Genomic DNA, 21,073 nt, shown 5'->3' on the forward strand with positions numbered 1-21,073 from the left:
CGGCCCCCTGCAGCGGGGAGTTAGGAGAGCCGGGATCGCCGGGATCCAGGAGCCAGGAGAGCCAGGAGCCGCGGAGCCCCGCTGCCACCCGCGCCCCCTCCCCGCCCTCCCGCCCGCCCCGGCTCCTCCCTCTGCTTTTCTCTCTCTTTTTCCTTTTTTCCCCTTCATTTCCACCCCCCTCACGATTCACTTCAAGTCTTGCCGCTGACCGCCTCCTTGCACCCACCTCGCTGCGAACCTCCCTGCTATAGGACCACCCCATTCCCCGGAGCCCCCGAGGCATCCAGGACCTCACAGCCTAGGGAGTCACCCGGAACCGTCTAGGATTCCCAGCTGGCGAGACCCTCCAGGACCTCTCCCAGCCACCGAGACCCCCGAGAACTACCAGAAACCCCCCAGAGCTACTCTAGCCCCCACCCCCAATTCACCTCCCGGTCGTACCCCCTGCCTTTGCCCGCGGGGTCCTAGCACTCCGCTGAGCCGAGGAAGAGGAGGAAGGAGCCCAGGCAGGGAACGGAGGTGGCAGAGAGTGCAGAGAGGACGGAGAGGCATAGGGGATGGGAGCACCCTAGCAATGAGTGGATCCACTCCTAGTCTGGGTACTGTGGGTGACTTTCATCCACAGCAGAGCCACCTGAGGGGGGGCACACTTGTGGGACAGCCAACATCCTGAGCTCTCTTTGCTTTCACTGAGATTCGAGACCTTTCAGACCCTTGAGATCGCTCATCTGAGCAGGAGCAGAGCTGAAAATGGGAGCCAGCTTCCAACTGAGCCCTCTGCTTGAACCACAAGATAATGTTTCCCCTCTTCTCCTCTTTATTTGATGTGTGGAGGCACCAGATGGGGTGTTCAGCAGCTTCACATGGCCACGCAGCCCTGCACAGCCCCGAATCTGATGCCTGCCTGTTAACAATCCTGCAAGCCCTGAGCTGTGCCCTGCAGCACAGCACCAAACCCAACAGGGGCAAGGACCTCGTTCCTGGCACATCCCTAACTGCAAAGCAGGAATGGGCAAGCTGCTAGTGTGGTGGCACCGTGTGTGGGAGGAGAGAGGGCACAGACACTGCGTAACCATCCTGAGAGGCGGCTTGGGGTTCACCTGCTTGCTCAAACCCATCCCAACAGTGAGGAAACAAAAATTAAGCAAACTCCCACACGACTGCAGAAAGTTGCTGTTTTGGTTCAGACCTGGACCATTGTGTTGGATCACTGCAGATAATTATTTCCCTTGCTGATCTGCTTTGTGGCACTGACAATTCAGCAGTTATTAGCACAGTGATAATGGCTGTGTTAAACACCCAGCTGAAGCAGCTCTGCCTGCCCAAGTCCCCGAGCTAATCTCTGTGTCCATCACAAGGCTGGGCAGAGGCAAATGTCTCTGCCCACACCTGGGTGATGTCTCCTGCATATCAAACTGGCCAGGCTTGCTGTGGAGACTGATTGACCTTTCCATGCTAGACCCCTCCAGTAGCACAGGACGTGACTGAGGTTTGTGTTTAAGATGAGGCCAACCAACTCCACACAACCAACTCCACACCTACGTATTTTCTTTCAGCTAGACTTAAACCCAAATATTTCAATAGCCAACAGGCACTGATTCTTTTAAATAACACTTTGTGGCAGGTTCTTTTAAGATGTTTCTGCTTTTCCTTCTCTGCTGGCATTGCCTCAAGCTGCCAGCCTCTGTTAATATCTTCCATCACCCACTGCCTTGAAATGTCAGGAAGGAGAGGTCTTCATTTGCCTGGTGGTCCCCAAATAGGGGTGGCTGTGTCCCTGGGCACTGGCTGTGACAGGGCTGTTTCTGGGAAGGTTCTGGGACCCTATGGCTGGGCCAGCAGCACTCCACCCAGGCTGGGTGCTTGGGAAGCTCAGCACCAGCTTCAGTACCTTCCCGCACTCCTCATGCAGCTCACCTCTCTCATTCAACCTCTCTGGGCAGCTCATTCAATCCTGTAGACAGAAAAGACCTCTGAGGCTTCACATGTTTAATAAACAGAGCTGAGAGGAGGTGATCCTTTTACCCAAGTCTGTGATAAACACCTCTCCATTCCCTGCTGCTTCATAACCTACAAATATTAAACCCATAAAACTTCTGCTGTTGGAGCTGAGGCACAGAGGCTGCATCCACATGGAGCTGGGGGACAGGAAGAAGCTGAATCACAGCAGCCACCAGTGGCTTTGAGGGGCTGGGCCACAGGATTTGGGGCTCTGGGGAGCTGCAAAATTCTGAATGTGAGCGGTTGTGGGGAAGTGCTTCCCACCTCTGCACCCCTGCAAGGAGAGGGCAATAAGGCGCTCCAGGGCTCTGCAAAGCAGCCTGAGGGCTGGCAAGTGCTGTTGGAGGTGAGGTATGAGTCAGTCTGTTAAAAGCAGCAGTTATTGATCCCTGGGGGAAATTCAGGAGGGAGTTGTTCTGTCAAAATTGCCTTCACCTGTTCCACAGTCACAGCCTAGAGGCAAAATCACTTTGGGGCTTTAGGGGTTAATCTCCTCAGAGGTTATTAAACCCAAGCAAAAAGGCAGCTGTCAAGGAATTAAAAAGATGAAAAATCGACCTGGGTGTGTGCTACATGCACCTCAAAATCAGCTGGCTGGTGCTTTTCTAATTTCTCTTGTGAGAAGAGAAGGTTCCCTGGAGGGATGAAGCTCCTGGAGACCCCCACAGCGACCAGCTTCACACACCTGGGCTGCATAGGAATGGGAACAGCATTTGGCCCCTCTGGAAACCTTGTGGATTACAAAAAGACTGAGGGAATGGGAAAAGATTAAGAGGAAGGCAAGGATGTGGATTTTGTGGCTGAAAACCCAATTCAGGCTTGAATGTGACAAGAGTGTCTTTAGGTTCTCAGATGCAGGAATGGGGCAGGAAGCAGCTCCTGTGGCAGCAGTGGGGTGGATGGGATAACCTGCCGGGTGGTGCCAGGCTTAGGGAGCTCTGGACACCTACTGCAGCACTGAGCTCAGGAAGTGATGAGGCCAGGGGTGGCTTTTGTCATCCCCAGGCTCAGGGAGCACAGGCAGCTCTACAGAGTGTCTCAGGCTCCTCTCTTCCCTGGCTGGATGGCACAGAGCTGTCTCCTGGCTTTTGGGGAGTTTTCTCTCTGGTTTACTTAATCTCTTCTAAAGATCTTTTGTGAAATCTGTGATAAACTCTTCTGGAAGCTCCTTTGGGGCACAGAAGACCTTGGCGATATTTTTCTCCAGCTACTAAGCTTTTAAAGAAAGTGACGAGGACAGACTGAAGGAGTTGGGGCTGTTCAGTCTGCAGAAGAGAAGGCTCCAAGATGACCTAATTGTGGCCTTCCAGTATCTGAAGGGGGCCTACAGGAAGGCTGGGGAAGGACTTCTTAGGATCTCAGGTAGTGATAGGACTAGGGGGAATGGAATGAAGCTGGAGGTGGGGAGATTCAGGCTAGATGTGAGGAGGAAGTTCTTCATGAGAGTGGTGAAACCCTGGAATGGGTTGTCCAGTGAGGTGGTTGGGGCCCTGTCCCTGGAGGTGTTTAAGCCCAGGCTGGATGAGGCTCTGGCCAGGCTGATCTAGTGTGGGGTGTCCCTGCCCATGGCAGGGGGGTTGGAACTAGCTGATCCTTGTGGTCCCTTCCAACCCTGACTGATACTATGATACTCTGATACTATGTGAGGCCACAGTCACTAACTAGGGGGAGAAAAAAAACCCCATCCCTTCTGCCCTCCCCTGCTTCCCTGCTGTGTTCAGAACCCCAGTCCTCAAGGAAAAAGCCACTCACTCTGCAGAGATTAGAAAACAGATTAAAACAGATGCTGCAAATGAGGAGCTTGGCCACAGCCAGCCTTTCTGAGCCTCTTGCCTGTGGCAGGTACCTGGAATAGCTCCTGCTGGCTATCTGCGGTGGTTGAGCTCCTCACAGACCTGCAGCTGGGACACAAGTGCAGGGAGATGGGGAAGTGTTGGTTCTGCTTCCCTCCAACACCCAGCTGTGGTGTGCAAACCTGCATTTCTGAAGCAGGGAGCTGCTGTCACAGTCAGTGTAGAGTCAGATAATTGTTGCTCTCTCTGTTCACAGAATGCATTGGGTTGGGAGGGACCTCTAAAGGTCATCCAGATGCTCTTCAAGGTCTTTTCCAACCAAAGTGATTCTATGATTCTAAATTGTCCCACAGGCAATGGGGAGATGACTTCAGACCTCACACACTCACCTGACTGGGGCTGTGAATCTGGCATTGCTAATGCCATGGTGGCACAAAGCTCAAAGCTTTGGGCACATGGAGCAATTTTTTTTCTCTCCCCTGGTAAAAGAAGAAAAGGTGACTCAGCTCAGCCCCTTCCTATGAACTCCTCCTTCCTGTAATTTGCAGGGTTCCCACTTTGAGTAGCTGTGCCACATTTCCAGCTAATTGCAAGAGGAAGCTTTCAGCCTTTGAAAGCCACCATCTCAGGTTCTCAGCCTCTTCTGTCCAAGCCGTGGGGCCCCTGGCTGCTCAGACCTGTGTGGCTTTTCAAATCACATGGGAAATAAATCCACAGGATTGGCTTCTCCCCCTTCTCAGATAGGAAAGCTCCTCCCCAGCTATTTCCAGGTAGGATGAGGAACTACAGAAGGTTGGACAGGAACAGTGTGGAAGTCAGGAGTGTGTGGGAATGTGGCACTTTTCCCTACCTTATGTTTGCATGTTGGAAACATCTCTTCTGGTGATATTTCCTCAGCTGCTCAAACTACTTCTGCTCTGGTCCTTGGGCAGGGCTGTGAAGTGGTGGAAGCAAGCCTCTGAGTAACTTGATTTCCTCAGCATGGACTCAAGATGTTACCACATCTCATTTCCCCTGTGAGCCACTGGAGCTGCTGGCTGCTCGCAGGACTTGTGGTTTCCCTGAGAGCCTGAAAAGTGAGCTGCTGGTCAAATTGCCCCTCACCTTCAGAAGTCAGTGATGTCCACAAAGTCCTGGGAATCAGGGGGCAGAGAAACATGCCTGGGAAGTGGATTTGTGTATCAGCATCCCAGCCTGGGATAGCCAGCATCACTTCTTCCTCAGTTCCTCTCTTTTTCTTATAGGCTGAAGGGAATTTTCTGTTGCAAGATGCGAGGCATTGAGTTCAGAGAGGAACCCTGATGCAATCTGCATTTGAAAGAGCCAGGACTAGGGAAACTCTCCCTCTGAATTGCAGACCTTTCCCCTTTCCTTTGCAGCTTCTCATATCTGGGACTCATTTTGAAATATCTTCCTTCCTCCTCTGAAAACAGAATTAATAATAAATGTTGGTCTGAAAGAGGATTTGCTCAAAAGAACAAGAGGCAGCAGTGCTGCCTGCTCCTGACTGGAGTCAGAGTGGCTGAGAGCTGCCAAACAGAAAGGGACCTGGGGGTGCTGGTTGACAGCTGGCTGAACATGAGCCAGCAGTGTGCCCAGGTGGCCAAGAAGGCCAAGGGCATCCTGGCCTGCATCAAGAACAGTGTGGCCAGCAGGAGCAGGGAAGATGTTGTGCCCTGTACTCAGCACTGCTTAGGCCATACCTTGAGTCCTGTGTCCAGTTCTGGGCTCCTCAGTTTAAGAAGGACATTGAGACTCTTCAATGTGTCCAGAGAAGGGCAATGAGGCTGGGGAGAGGCCTTGAGCACATCCCTGTGAGGAGAGGCTGAGGGAGCTGGGGTTGTTTAGCCTGGAGAAGAGGAGACTCAGGGGAGACCTTCTTGTTGTCTACAACTACCTGAAGGGAGGTTGTAGCCAGGAGGAGGTTGGTCTCTCCTCCCAGGCAACCAGCACCAGAACAAGAGGACACAGTCTCAAGCTGCACCAGGGGAGGTTTAGGCTGGAGGTGAGGAGAAAGTTCTTCATGGAGAGAGTTGTTAGCCATTGGAATGTGCTGCCTGGGGAGGTGGTGGAGTCACCATCCCTGGAGGTGTTCAAGAGGGGATTGGATGTGGCACTTGGTGCCATGGTTTAGTCATGAGGTCTGTGGTGACAGGTTGGGCTTGATGATCTTTAAGGTCTCTTCCCACCTTGGTGATTCTGTGATTCACATCACGTCTCCTGGCAGTTGCTTCAAGATGATTATGGGATCTCATCTGAGGTGTGATGGGATGCCTGGTCATCAGCTAATGCTCCTAACAGTCCTGGATCACATCTAGCAGCCTGCTACAGGTGCCTGAGCACAGTCAGGTCCTGGGGGTTTATGAATTGGTGTTCTCAGCCTCAGGTCAGGAAATGGTCACTTTTCAGCATTGGTTCTGGATAATGTGGTGCTGACATCTCTTTGCTGCTTCAGACCTGCCTCTGGCAACCTTTACAATTCAGCAGCAGCTTGTTTATCACCTCATACCTCTGAAGATAATCTTCCCTCTTTGCTCTACCTCTTGTTCTGGCACCAGCACCTCACAGCCCAGCCAAGACTCTGGCTGTCCTCATGGGAAAGGCAGGAAAAGCCCTGTCCCACTCACCAGCTTTCCCACTCACCGGTTGAATTTCCTCATTTCTTGTCTCAAGGGTAAAAGCCTTGGGCTGGAGCTGCTCTTTCTGGGTGACAGTGCAGTGCTCAGCACAGTGCAGCTGCCCTCAATGGGGCTTCTCATGCACAAAGTGCTCCCTTAGGCAAATGCTGCCTTTGTAGTTTGCTGCCTCTGCAGGGCCTAGCTTGAAATCCTGAGCTGCCCCATCTCAGTTGCAAGCAGAGATGCAGAGCAAACCAAATGCTCCCCAGGCCCCCCAGAGTACCCCAACCCTGCCTCAGTCTCATCACACACAAACATCTGACCCTGAAGTTTGAACTTCATGGATTTCCAAACCTAGAAGCTAGATGTGAGTGAATCCCTGCCTGCAGAACACAGTTAGATGCAGAAAATGAGCTCCTGTGCTAGTGCAGGAGCAGCACTGCCCAGCTGCTGCCTCCTGGTGCAGGAGGTGGTCAGGAAGCAGCTTCCCCATGGGCTCCAGGCACAGCACTGGGGGCTGCTGGGTCCCTCTGTCCCCAGCTCCTCCTGCCTGTGACCGAAGGGTGCTATGGAGTGACAGTGAAGGCAACAAGAGCCACCAGGAGCAGAAGTGAGGTTGGGATCATGGAGGGGCTCTGAGGGCTGAAAACCCCTCAGCAAATAATGAGGCTTGTAAATTAGCCCTGCTTCATAAAAATCAGTGAAGAGATTAACCCTGGCTGCTGCTTAAAGCTGCTCACTGGGTCCCTGCTGCACCATCAAGCCAACCCTGGCAGGGCAGCTTACCTCTCCAGCACAGACCACAGCTCAATAACTAGCAGCATTTGCTGTTTTGTCATGCCTGGATCTCACTGAGGAACACCTTGCAGGAGAGCAAAGCCATTTCTAGCATCTCTGCCTCCCTCCAGCCTCCCTGCCCAGGGAAAGCACTACAGCCCAGCTCAGCACCAGGGACGCCCTGGCTGATGTAATTACATTTATTGATGATCTGGATGAGGGGATTGAGTCCATCATCAGTAAGTTTGCAGATGACACCAAGCTGGGGGCAGGAGTTGATCTGTTAGAGGGTTGAGAGGCTCTGCAGAGGGACCATGATAGGCTGGACAGATGGGCAGAGTTCAACAGCATAAGATTGAACACATCCAAGTGCCAGGTTCTACACATTGGCCACAGCAACCCCATGCAGTGCTACAGGCTGGGGGCAGAGTGGCTGGAGAGCAGCCAGGCAGAGAGGGACTTGGGGATACTGGTTGAGAGTAGGCTGAACATGAGCCAGAAGTGTGCCCAGGTGTCCAAGAAGGCCAAGGGCATCCTGGCCTGCATCAGGAACAGTGTGGCCAGCAGGAGCAGGGAAGTCATTGCGCCCTGTGCTCAGCACTGGTTAGGCCACACCTTGAGTCCTGTGTCCAGTTCTGGGCCCCTCAGTTTAGGAAAGATGTTGACCTGCTGGAAGGTGTCCAGAGAAGGGCAACAAAGCTGGGGAGGGGTCTGGAGCACAGCCCTGTGAGGAGAGGCTGAGGGAGCTGGGGTTGCTTAGCCTGGAGAAGAGGAGGCTCAGGGGAGACCTTCTTGCTGTCTACAACTCCCTGAAGGGAGGTTGTAGACAGGCAGAGGTTAGTCTCTTCTTCCAGGCAACCAGCACCAGAACAAGAGGACACAGTCTCAAGCTGTGCCAGAGCAGGTTTAGGCTGGATATTAGGAAGAAGTTCTTCCCAGAAAGAGAGACTGGCCATTGGGATGTGCTGCCCAGGGAGGTGGTGGAGTCACCATCCCTGGAGGTGTTCAGGAAGAGCCTGGATGAGGCACTTGGTGCCATGGTTTAGTTGATTAGATGGTGTTGGGTGATAGGTTGGACTTGATGATCTCAAAGGTCTTTTCCAACCTGGTTAATTCTATCCTATCCTATCCTATCCTATCCTATCCTATCCTATCCTATCCTATCCTATCCTATCCTATCCTATCCTATCCTATCCTATCCTATCCCATTCCATTCCATTCCATTCCATTCCATTCCATTCCATTCCAAGCAGAAGACCACAGGGTGTTTTCTACAGCAATCTAAGGACAAAGCTCCCTGGTTGCTGGAGCAAAGGTGCTTGGATTAATCATCAGAGCAGCAGGGAATTGAGAGACCTGTGGGGATGATTGCAGGGTTTTGTTAGCTGGGTGCTTAACAAAAGAATAATCCAGACCTACTGAGTCTCAAGCACCTCAGAAGCTGAGAGAATTCAGTGCATCTGGCTGCAGCTGCCACTTCACTTCTGTAATTTAATCTCATTGAGGTGCATTATGCCTAATAATTACCTTAATGAAGACTCTAATGGGAGAAGGCAGGAAAATAACAGTGATGCTTTGAAGAAATGAAGCTGCCAAGTTGCTTTGTTTTTAATTTAGCACTGGGTTAGCTCCTGCTCCTTGGGGCCTTGCCATCACAGAGGTGTCCAGTAGGCTTCTCTCTCCAGAAGCAAGGTTTCAGATGGTACACCAGTGATGGATTTTTGCATCTTGGATACAGTACCACAGCTGCTGAGATTGAAATGACCCAACACATCAGACCAGCCCTGGGTTCAGCCAAGTCCAGCCCTCCAGCTCCTGCTACTTCCCTGTTGTCAAGGTCCGGAGACACTAGATGTCTCAGTCTGGAGACACACTTCTTTTAAGTATTCCCGTGTTGTGAAATTAGAGGCACAAACGAGGCCAAAGTATCAACAGCTAGATTATTGATTACCTAAATAAAGTGGACATAAGAAGGGGAGAGGGAGAAAAGAGAGAAGGAGAGAGAGAAGAGAGAGAGAAGAGGAAAGGAATTATATTACCACACCCCTCATCCCCCCCAAGACAGTTAAAGTCTGTGGAGGAAAGGTGCTGCAGGAGATGTTGGGTTTGTAGAGAAACGGTGGTGAGGCTTTTGCTGGAGGACAGCTGTGGTCCTCTGGGGAGATGTTGGGTTGATACAGGAACGGTGCTGAGGCTCCTCTGGGCAGCCTGGGTCTGTAGAGAAAGGGTGCTGAGGCTTGGTCCTCTGGGCAGCTTCTTTTCTCCGGAGCAGCATTGTCCCGGCTTTCCCTTCTCAGCGGCCTGGCCCGTCTCCTGTGTTTTCCTTCATCTCCGTTTTTCTCCTCTGTTTCTCTCTACAAACCAGTAGTTGCTCAAGTCTTTTATACAGTTTTTAGTCCTTAGGTATGTATTCAAATATTGTCCCTCAGGAATTCCAGTGGCAGGAAATAATCCTCAGGTTCTGTGTATTGCTGTGTGTTTGGGCAAGATCCTGGCTGGCGGGGGGCGGGGGGGGAATCTCCGTCTACCCCATCTCCGTCCACACAAGGCACAGGAAACAGGTGGTAAAACCCATTGTGATGGGTGGAGATTATCTTGCCCTAAAGGTGTGATGGCTGGCTGGGTCCTTGGGTCCATTGTTGTAGTCCAGTGTTACCACGATGCAATCACAAGCTGATTTGCATCCAGGATTGGTGGACAGGATTCTTTCCACCTTCTTTCCAGTGGCTCTGCTATCACTTTATCTTTGTTGACTCACATAGAGAGAGACAAACTTATTAGACTCTCACACCTGTTCCCTGTAGAACACCAGTTCAGATCTCAAGTTTCTGTCTGCCACTTTGGAAACTTTCCAGGATGTTAGCCTGAACTGGAATCACAGAATCATTTAGGTTGAAAAAGACCTTTGATATGATTGAGTCCAGCCATAAACCTATCACTGCCAAGACACCTCTAAGTCATGTCTCTCACCACAGCATCTACAGGCATCTAAATCCCTCCAAGGATGGAGACTCCACTGCTGCCCTGGGCAGAAGCTAGAGGCATTTAGATCCCTCCAAGGATGGTGACCCCACTGCTGCCCTGGGCAGAAGCTAGAGGCATTTAGATCCCTCCAAGGATGGTGACCCCACTGCTGCCCTGGGCAGAAGCTAGAGGCATTTAGATCCCTCCAAGGATGGAGACTCCACTGCTGCCCTGGGCAGAAGCTACAGGCATTTAGATCCCTCCAAGGATGGTGACTCCATTGCTGCCCTGGGCAGAAGCTAGAGGCAATTAGATCCCTCCAAGGATGGTGACTCCACTGCTGCCCTGGGCAGAAGCTAGAGGCATTTAGATCCCTCCAAGGATGGTGACTCCATTGCTGCCCTGGGCAGAAGCTACAGGCAATTAGATCCCTCCAAGGATGGTGACTCCACTGCTGCCCTGGGCAGAAGCTAGAGGCATTTAGATCCCTCCAAGGATGGTGACTCCACTGCTGCCCTGTGCAGCCTTTTCCAGGGCTTGGCCAAACCCTTCCAGTAAAGAATTCTTTTTCTAATGTCCTAAGCCTCCCCTGGCACAACCTGAGGCCATTTCCTCTCATCCTAAAACTTGTTACTTGGGGAAAAGAGACAGACACCCCAACTAGCTTCATTGTCTGGCCTCAGTCTCTTCTGAAGCCCTTCAGCTAATTTATTTATGTTTTATTTTGAAGAGCTGTTGTGAAGTAGTTCCACAAAGTCCTCCTGTGCTGATTTCCATCACCACCCCTGCCCAGGATGTGCAGCTCATGGTCATATTGGCCATGAATTTCGTTCAGTGGGCTGAAGTGACACTTTCTGAGGTGGATAAAGTATCTCTCCAGGTTTCTCTGCATGAAACCTGAAGAAAAATGCTCTGAAAATTCATCAAGTCCAATGAGTTTCCCTTCTTGCTGCCTGAAGGGATATCTTGAGAAAGAAAGGAAGGTAAATGAGCTCTTCCCCCACCCCAGCTCCCACAGATTTCCTAGGTAACTTGGTCTAATGCTGGAGATATGCTCCAAGTCATATGAGCTCTCTCACCAGTCCTGGAACAGCTGATTCCAGACTGAAATAAATGGGGGGAGGGAAGGGAAAAAAATGAAGAAGGAAGTAAATGCCACCCATTTTTCTCACAGTCACACAAAGTGTGACATTTTTTCTCCTCTTCTTCTTTTTTCCTGACAAATATTTTTCCCCAGAGCCTTCTCCAGCTCTGGAAAATGGAACGTGTGGCCCTTTGCAGAAGTGGCCAGCCACTGCCACAGGTCCTGCACTTGGCTCACAGCAAGTCCAAGCAATGCTACAGGCCTGGGGAAGTGTGACTGGAAAGCTGCCAGGCAGAAAGGGACCTGGGGGTGCTCATGGACAAGCAGCTGAATAAGAGCCAGCAGTGTGCACAGGTGGCCAAGAAAGCCAAAGGCATCCTGGCTGGGATCAGCAATGCTGTGTCCAGCAGGAGCAGGGAGGGGATTGTCCTCTTGTACTCAGCTATGGTGAAGCCACACCTTGAGTACTGTGTTCAGTTTTGGGCACCTCGACACAAGAGAGATGTGGAGGTGCTGGAGCCAGGGCAGAGGAGGGCAAGGAAGCTGGGAAGGGCCTGGAGAAGAAATCTGGTGAAGAGCAACTGAAGGAGCTGGGGCTGTTTAGTCTGAAAAAGAGAAGGCTCAGAGAAAACTACATTGCTCTCTACAGCTACCTGAAAGGAGGTTGTGGAGAGGCTGCTGCTGGTCTCTTCTCACAGGTAATTAGTGATGGAATGTGAGGGAATGGCCTCAGACTGTGACTGGGGAGGTTTAGACTGGACAGTAGGAAACATTTTTCCCAGCAAGAGTGGTCAGGGATTGGAATGTGCTGCCCAGGGAGGTGGTTGAGTCACCAACCCTGGAGGTGTTTAAAGGTGGTTTGGCTGTGGTGCTTGGGGCTATGGTTTAGGAGTGAGCCTTGCAGCGTAGGGTTATCAGCTGGACTTGGGGAGCCTGAGGGCCTTTTCCAACCTGAATATTTCTGTGATTCTGTCCCAGGCATGGCCTGTAGCTCCAAAAGCACCCTTAGCTTCTCATGCCGTGCTCCTCCTTGTGCTTCTGGCAGAGCTCCCTGAAGAGGTGGAGGGCTCTCTCCTCCTCCCAGCTCTGGAAGAAGGCTCCCGCGATCGCCCTGCACAGGCGGCGGGCGTAGGCTTGCAGGAACACGGTAGTGTAGAGGATGCAGAAGAGCAGCCCCACCACGAGCAGCACAGAGGGGTTGGGGGGCGTTGGGGGGCTGATCCTGCACTGGGCAGAGCTGAAGGTCAGGTAGTGGGGGTAGCTTCTTTCAAAGTCCTTAAGTGATACATCGCTCTGAGGAATCAACGGAGAGATCCTTATTTTCGCCTGAAATAAAGAAAGTTAGCAGTTAAGTGGAGTCTGAACAAACCCAAATCAACTGGTTAATGGAAACCATCAGCCTGGGGGTGTGCAATCACCACTGCAGCTTGTTGGGCTGCACAAAGAGAAGGGCCCTGAAGTGCTCATACACTTCAGGCTGAGCTAGAATAAGAGCACAGAACCATAGAAGAGGCCTTTGAGATCAAGTCCAACCATTAACCCAGCACTGTCAGGTCACCACTAAGAGTTTCCCTCAGCATCACACCTGCAAGGTGTAGAACATGACCTAGCTGAGTACTTGGCATGGTGAGACCCAGCTCTATCTGTCATCTGCAGCTACAGAGATCACAGCAGGTCCTCACTGTGTGAGAGTTACAGGGGAAGCCACTGCCCAGAGAGCAGCTTTAGTGGCTGCAGGGTTCAGCTGCAGAAGGTTTCTCTAAGCCCCAGTTTTACTGAGAATTCAGCAGCAGCAGCAGGACTCTGTGCTAAGGAACCCTGGGGCTGGGGAAGGAGGCAGGCTGTGAGGCAGGAGAGAAAAGCTACAGCACTAAACCAGACCCAGTCCAGATAAAGGATATTAAAAATAGGCACAAACTGGGAGAGTTTGTGCAGAGGCTTGCCCAGGGTGCCTGCAAAGGGCTTTCTCCTCAAGGAACAGCCAGTGCAATAAGATAAGGAGATGACCTCACAGCTGAGACCTGCTCCTCTGCTTCCCCCTTCCTTCTGTGCTTGCGCCCACACTGTGGAGGCAAGCTTCTTCCCCCTCCCTGCTCAGGGCAGTGACCTGGAGGTACGAGGCCATCTGTCTGTCCTGTGCCAGCAGTGTCTTTGCTCCCCTCCTCACTCCCAGGGGGCTGTCATGTGTGTGTGGTGCTCTTTCATGCACTGGAAGGAGCAGCTGAGGTTGTGCTTCTACCTCCTCCCCTCCAAACCTGTTGCTTCTTCATTGATGATCTGGCTGAGGGGATTCAGTCAGTCATCAGCAAATTTGCAGATGACACCAAGCTGGGAGCAGATGTTGATCTGTTAGAGGATAGAAGGGCTCTGTACAATGCACTGGTTAGGCTACACCTTGAGTCCTGTGTCCAGTTCTGGGCTCCTCAATTTAAGAAGGACATTGAGACTCTTGAAGGTATCCAGAGAAGGGCAATGAGGCTGAGGAGAGGTCTTGAGTACAAGCCCTATGAGGGGAGGCTGAGGGAGCTGGGATTGTTTAGCCTAGAGAAGAGGAGGCTCAGGGGAGACCTTATTGCTGTCTACAACTACCTGAAGGGAGGTTGTAGCCAGAAGGGAGTTGGTCTCTTCTCTCAAGCAACCAGCACCAGAACAAAAGGACACAATCTCAAGCTGGGCCAGGGGAAGTTTAGGCGGGAGGTGAGGAGAAAGTTCTTCATGGAGAGAGTTGTTAGCCATTGGAATGTGCTGCCCGGGGAGGTGGTGGAGTCACCATCCCTGGAGGTGTTCAAGAGGGGATTGGATGTGGCACTTGGTGCCATGGTTTAGTCATGGGGTCTGTGGTGACAGGTTGGACTTGAGGATCTTTGAGATCTCTTCCAACCTTGGTGCTTGATTCTGTGATTCTGCTTGCTCAGCTGGCTGCTGGGGAGGGCCAATAAGGGTTGTGTAAGGTCCCCACCACCACCTCCTGTGAGCCCCAGCACTTACATTGTATTTGATGTTGAGGGCCACGGGCACCTCGGAGAACTGGGCTGCCTTTGCCACCACCGTGTGTGCCATGCTGAAGGCCAAGTGCTCCATGGCCATGACCAGCAGCAGCATCAGCAGGGCCACACTGAGGAGCATGACCCGCACCAGGCACGACACCAGCTCTTCCCGGGACAGCTTCAAGCCTGTGGGTCGAATGAGCTTTCTGGATGAGCCCAGCAGCAGGTGAGCTGCTCTGCTGTCCACAGCTAGCTGCTCCAGCCTCTTGGTGATGTAGAAGTTGTCAAAGCGGAGGTCAGTGAGGTAATTTTTCAAATACCAGCTGGACTCAAAGCAGAGGTAGAGGATGGAGAAGGCAGCAATCAGCCTGTTGCCTACTTGTACAGAGCCTCTGACCAGTACCTCGGCAGCCAGGAAGTCCCTCCTGATCTCCTCACCAGCAAGGTGCATTTGTTGGTTAATGAAGGAGCTGTTTTTCCTCAGTGAGAGTCGGAATTGCCCATCCATAGGCCTGTAAAAATGAATGGCGCTAGCAATTTCTTGGATTGCATTCCCAAACTCCCTGTATGCTTCCTCTAGCAGAGCAGTGGAGTTCAAAAGACTCTCAGAGGAATTCTTGCAGATGCACTGAATAACCTGCAGGATGCTTTTGATGTTGCTGATGATGTTGGGGGTGATGTTCACCGCTGCTATCGTGATGCACGCCGACAACAGAAGCTTCCGGCCTTGTCTGGTGCCTATGGTAGGCATGATCATAGTGAAGACACAGCGGGCAGGATGCACCAGGAAAAGGGTCAGGAAAAGGAGCAGGCTGAAGGAGATGGCCACTGCCATGGAGATGTGCCAGGAATACTCCAGGGAAGCAAACATCCAGTTGTAAAAGAGGCCTCCCATCACTGCTGTGATGCAAGAGCACTGCAGAAACAAGGTCCACAGCTCTCTGCTGTTTGCTGGGACAGGCTTGGAGTAAATGAGCCATAGGTCTGCCACAGTCCTGTACACTTTTGGGAACAGAAAGTCTTCACAGTAGATGTGGGCTCTCATCCTGTAAAACGAACAGGATGTCAGCAGAGAGAGTTCAGAAATGCACTCACTAGAAAGCTTTCTCCAGACGACCACTCGTGGGTCCTTTAGCGTCCTTCTCTGAATGCCTCTGGTCTCACTCTTTACTTAGAATCATAGAATCAATAAGGTTTGGAAAAGACCTCAAGGATCATAAAGTCCAACCTGCCACCCAACACCTCATGACTAACTAAACCATGGCACCAAGTGCCACATCCAAGCCCCTCTTGAACACCTCCAGGGATGGGGACTCCACCACCTCCCTGGGCAGCACATTCCAACAGCTAACAACTCTCTCAGTGAAGAACTTTCTCCTCACCTCCAGCCTAAACTTCCCCTGGCACAGCTTGAGACTGTGTCCTCTTGTTCTGGTGCTGGGTGCCTGGGAGAAGAGACCAACCCCCTCCTGGCTATAACCTCTCTTCAGGTAGTTGTAGAGAGCAAGAAGGTCTCCCCTGAGCCTCCTCTTCTCCAGGCTAAGCAACCCCAGCTCCCTCAGCCTCTCCTCACAGGGCTGTGCTCCACACCCCTCCCCAGCCTCATTTCCCTTCTCTGGACACATTCAAGTGTCTCAATGTCCTTCTTAAATTGAGGGACCCAGGACTCAAGGTGTGGCCTAACCAGTGCTGAGTCCCTGCTGGCCTGAGTCGCTGGGACTGAGATCTTGCCCGGAAGCAAGCAGGGCAGGGCAGTTCAAGGTTTATCTTGAAAGATCAAACAGCAAGGAGAATGTGGCTGCTCCTTCCCTAACACCAGCACAGGAAAGCAAAGTATTATTATGTGAACATCCTCCTAAAGTCATTCAGAGGGGTCAGCTCCATGGCAGTGGCTACAGGGGAGTTTGGTGGTTATTTAGAGGATGCTTGAGGGAGAAAGAAGAGATTCCTGGCTGCTGTGGAAATCTCTACAGCAGCCCTGTAAATACAAGGTGTTCAATGGTGCAGTTTCTGCTCTCTCTGCCTCTTAAGAGGAGACCAAACTTAAGAGGAGTCTGCAGGATTAAGGGTGAGAAGTACAGAACTGACCAGAGAAAACAGTTCCACCCTGAAGCTTCACCCTGGGATGAAATGTCCCATCAAGCTATTTAAATGTCCAATGAAAATAGAAGTTTGGGAAGGAATATCACTTCTCAGGCTTCACATCTGGAGTGACTCTCCAGAGACCAGAAAACCTGGTGGAGATACTGAGCCTGTCCCCAGGATTAAACCCAGCCAGGGAACCCCCCATCTTCCCTCACTCAGCTGCATCCTCAGATATGCTTTGAGGGAGATTTTTGACTAGAAAATGAGATTTTTTTCCAGGGGAGGGAAAAGTCCATTTAACAGCTATGAAGACAGAGGAAGGAGAGAGATTAGAGCAGACACTACATACCCAGCAGCAGAGAGTCTTGTAAAGCCCAGTCTTGCTTGAAAACTCTTTGTGCTCCTGTGCCTCACCACTGAGAAAGGATCCTGGATAGGAAACCAAGGCAGCTGGCACCAGTGAGCCAGCACTCAATGAATAAAAAGATGTTTTAAGGCAATTCAGATCTGGCAGTCCCTGAAGTGAGCAGGCACAGTGGTCTGTGAAGCTTAGGCAATGGTCAGAGCCAGGATGCACAGCACTGCCTGGGCTTTACACTCCTTCTGGTCTCACTGTTGTGGCAGAGAAGATGATGTGTAGCTGAAAACAATGAGTCAATGACATATGGACTGAGAAAGATGGAACAAGCGTCACATGGAACCTGGGATGTCACCACCCCTCTTGGGGAAATCAGCTGACTTCTCCCACTGCCCATTAGCCAGCAGCAAGGTTGGGATCTGTCTCAGAGAGAAGGGGAGCTTTGCTTCTTTCAGCCACCAATAGTGGCCCAGAGGGCATGGCAGGATCCAGCAAACCATGTGCTGAAACAGTGAGCTGGTGCACAAACTGCTTGAAGGCTCATCCCACAGGTCCAGCAGAGGAAGGCAAAGCTTCAAACCTGAACCTTTCCCAGTTCCCTCTAGCCAGCAAATCCACTGCAAAGAAAGCCCTGCCACAAGCAGGGTTCCACAAGTCCTGGGGAGCTCCCAGACATGCACACCAGGATGTGTGGTCCTCCATAGGACAGGCTTGTCTGACCCCTAGGACGTGCAGACGATAGAGCTCTAGCCACCCACTCACAGGGAGACAAGGGCCAGCCCTTGCTGTTTGCTCCTCAGTTATATGTGTATTCCACACACACCCCGCCCCCCCTACACCTTGCATGGAGCTGGTGGGCTATGGCAGCCCCCCCCAGCTCCCACCACTCTGGCCCCTTTGCCAGACACTCTCACACTAAGCCACAGCTCCTGAGCAAAGGTGACACAGCTCCCCCAGCCACCACTGAGCTCACTTCTCACTGGGACCTGCTGGCCTGTGCCCAGCCCTCCTGCTGGGTGGGAATAGTCAGGCCCCTGGGATGTTCTCATGCTCCCCTGGGTAGGAGAGGGCAAAGGGCTGGAGGTCAGCCCTGCCCTGGCCACCCCCAGGGATGGAGCAGAGAGAGTGGGAGAGCAGCACCTCTCCCAGGGGACACAGCCAGAGCACCCAGCAGCAGCAGTCACACCAGGACAAGCAACCATGAGCTCAAGGGAGCAGAGCAAACCTCTCTGCTTCCTCAGCCCCTCAGCCACCACACAAGGCACTTGCTGCCCTCGATGCTCCTCTCAACAGCTCTGCTTCATTGCTGGAGTTTCTCTTTTTCCCATGTGGCTGGTAGAGCAAAGGTCTCCCCCTGGTTTCCTGGAGCACAGATACCAAACACGAAGCTCTGACTGGCTCCAGCCAGTCAGAGGCACCAGCCAGGGGGACCTGAAAGGCAAGTACCATTTGTTTGGAGCACCCTTAGCTTGCACAGGCCACGAATTAGGTCTTGAATTCAATTTGCAGACTGTAAAGAGCCACTCCAAAAGGCCCAGAGCTGCATTCTGCAAAACTCATCAGGCTCCCCTTAGTTGCTGTTCTCAGATGAAACTTCTTCCTCACCATATTTCTGAGCTGATTTCAGCAGTCCCTGGGACTCCATCCAGGCTAAGCAGGCAGATTTCTGGGCCACCACCAGGAAGAAAATACGTTAGAAATAAGCAACAGAGCAGCCCTCAAGGCTACAACACCGGTACTCAGGTTCTGCCCCTGTACTCAGCACTGCTTGGGCCACACCTTGAGTCCTGGGTCCAGTTCTGGGCCACTCAGTTTAGGAAAGATGTTGAGTTGCTGGAAGGTGTCCAGAGAAGGGCAACAAAGCTGGGGAGGGGTCTGGAACACAGTCCTGGTGAGGAGAGGCTGAGGGAGCTGGGGTTGCTTAGCCTGGAGAAGAGGAGGCTCAGGGGAGACCTTCTTGCTCTCTACAACTTCCTGAAGGGAGGTTGTAGACAGGTGGGGGTTGGTCTCTTCTCCCAGGCAACCAGCACCAGAACAAGAGGACACAGTCTCAAGCTGTGCCAGTGGAGGTTTAGGCTGGATGTTAGGAAGAAGTTCATCCCAGAAAGAGAGATTGGCCCTTGGAGTGTGCTGCCCAGGGAGGTGGTGGAGTCCCCATCACTGGAGGTGTTCAGGAAGAGACTGGATGGGGTGCTTGGTGCCATGGTTTAGTTGATTAGATGGTGTTGGATGATAGGTTGGACTTGGTGATCTCAAAGGTCTTTTCCAACCTGGTTAATTCTATTCAATTCTATTCTAACACAGTGCTGAGTGTTTTCTGAACCTGCAGCATCACCTGGCAAAGATGGAGCCTGGGTGGAAGCCATCACAGTATCACCAAGGTTGGAAGAGACCTCAAAGATCATCAAGTCCAACCTGTCAACACAGACCTCATGACTAAACCATGGCACCAAGTGCCACATCCAATCCCCTCTTGAACACCTCCAGGGATGGTGACTCCATCACCTCCCTGGGCAGCACATTCCAATGGCGAATGACTCTCTCAGTGAAGAACTTTCTCCTCACCTGCAGCCTAAACTTCCCCTGGTGCAGCTTGAGACTGTGTCCTCTTGTTCTGCTGCTGGTTGCTAGAGAGAAGAGACCAGCCCCTTCATGCCATGCTTGACCAATAACTCCAGGTAGCACCAAGAGGTGTTTGTATGCAAAGTCAAACTCAGGAAATCTAGGATATCTTCATACCTCGAATTTATAACTCCTAAATGGGCCAGAACCATTGATGTCTGATCACAGGATGTTAGGGGTTGGAAGTGACCTCAGGAGAACATCAAGTCCAATCTCCCTGCCGGAGCAGGACCTTAGAATGCAGCACAGGTCCCACAGGAACACATCCAGATAGGTCCAGAGCAGGAGACTCCACAACTCTCTGGGCAGCCTGTTCCAGTGTTCTGTGACCCTCACAGTGAAGAAGTTCCTCCTCAGGTTGAGGTGGAAATCTCCTGTGCTGTAGTTTATTTCCATTGCCCCTTATCCTATCACAAGGTGCAAGTGAGCAGAGCCTGTCCCCTCCCTCTTGACCACCCAGTTTATAAATATTTATTAAATCCCATCTCAGTCTCCTCTTCTCCAGGCTAAAAAGCCTCAGGGATCTCAGCCTCTCCTCATAGGGCAGTGCTCCAGTCCTCAATCATCTTCCCCAGAACGCAATGAAAGAGCTTCCTTTGCTTAACAAAAAATCAGTTCAGCGTGTGTGTAACAGAGAGATGAAGAGCAGGGGGGAGGGCTGGGGACAGGACTCGGGCAGGACCCCGCATCTCTGCGAGGCAGCTGTGACCTCTTGTGGTCGCGTTCTGCTAACGGACCTGGAGCCCTGCCTGCATTTCAGCCCAGAGACTGCAGACGTCTGAATGGGAGAGGTTTAAGGAAAACTGAGGGAGTGAAGGAGAGCTGGGATGGTGCTGGTGGGATGGTGTTGAGGGGGGCATATGCTGTATCCCCCGAGATGCAGTGAGGTGCCTTTTTCCACCCTGTGTCCCAGGGCATCTTGTGGCCAGGCTCCCAGGGGCTTTGCTTTCTCAACAAGCTCCAGCCTCTGTTGAGCTTGAGCTCGAAAATCACACAGAATCACACACAGAATCAACCAGGTTGAAAAACACCTCAGAGATCATCAAGGCCAACCTATTACCTATCACCCAACACCTCCTGACAACTATACCATGGCTCCAAGTGCCACGACCAATCCCCTCTTGAACACCAGTGATGGTGACTCCACCACCTCCCTGGGCAGCACATTCCAATGGTGAACGAATCTCAGCGAAGAACTTTCTCCTCACCTGCAGCCTAAACTTCCCCTGGCGCAGCTTGAGACTGTGTCCTCTTGTTCTGGTGCTGGTTGCTTGAGAGAAGAGACCAACTCCCTCCTGGCACAATCTCCCTTCAGGTAGTTGTAGACAGCAAGAAGGTCTCCCCTGAGCCTTCTCCAGGCTAAGCAACCTCATCTCCCTCAGCCTCTCCTCACAGGGCTGTGCTCCAGACCCCTCCCCAGCTTTGTTGCCCTTCTCTGGACACCTTCCAGCAAGTCAACATCTTTCCTAACTGAGGGGCCCAGAACTGGACACAATTTCTCCTGTCATGCTGGGCTTTCATTGTTTCATGAATCTTTCCCTTTCTCTCCTGACCAGGACAGCTGAGCTCAGCCTCAGAAGCGCTCACTGCTGTAAGGACCTTGTAGAGCAGCTCCTCTGTGTGAATAGTTTGTAAAGTGACTCAAATGCTTCTGGCACACACAAAAAAAAGGCAATGAAAGTACTACAAAATGCTTTCCTACTGTAAATAAACCAGCGTGATTTTCTTCATGTGTCTCAGGAGAACATGTGGATGTTGGTCCTGGCTTTGGATGGGGAACATCA

At 51.9% G+C, this 21,073-nt stretch overlaps 1 protein-coding gene across 1 annotated transcript; it reads right to left on the reverse strand.

The window, feature by feature from the left end:
- Positions 1-12,032: 12,032 nt before the first annotated feature.
- Positions 12,033-16,725, reverse strand: OCSTAMP (osteoclast stimulatory transmembrane protein). Its single transcript, XM_068150381.1, has 3 exons — positions 16,659-16,725; positions 14,226-15,270; positions 12,033-12,563 (listed from the first exon to the last, which is right to left on the reverse strand). Exons 2-3 carry the CDS (start codon positions 15,267-15,269, stop codon positions 12,243-12,245), a joined length of 1,365 nt encoding a protein of 454 aa, XP_068006482.1. The 5' UTR covers position 15,270; positions 16,659-16,725; the 3' UTR covers positions 12,033-12,242.
- Between the last annotated feature and the right edge of the window lie 4,348 nt (positions 16,726-21,073).

This window comes from Melanerpes formicivorus, unplaced genomic scaffold, assembly GCF_026170545.1.
Source record: "Melanerpes formicivorus ecotype bairdi unplaced genomic scaffold, bMelFor1.0.p_v2 SCAF_19, whole genome shotgun sequence".
In the NCBI taxonomy this organism is placed as follows: Eukaryota; Metazoa; Chordata; class Aves; order Piciformes; family Picidae; genus Melanerpes; species Melanerpes formicivorus.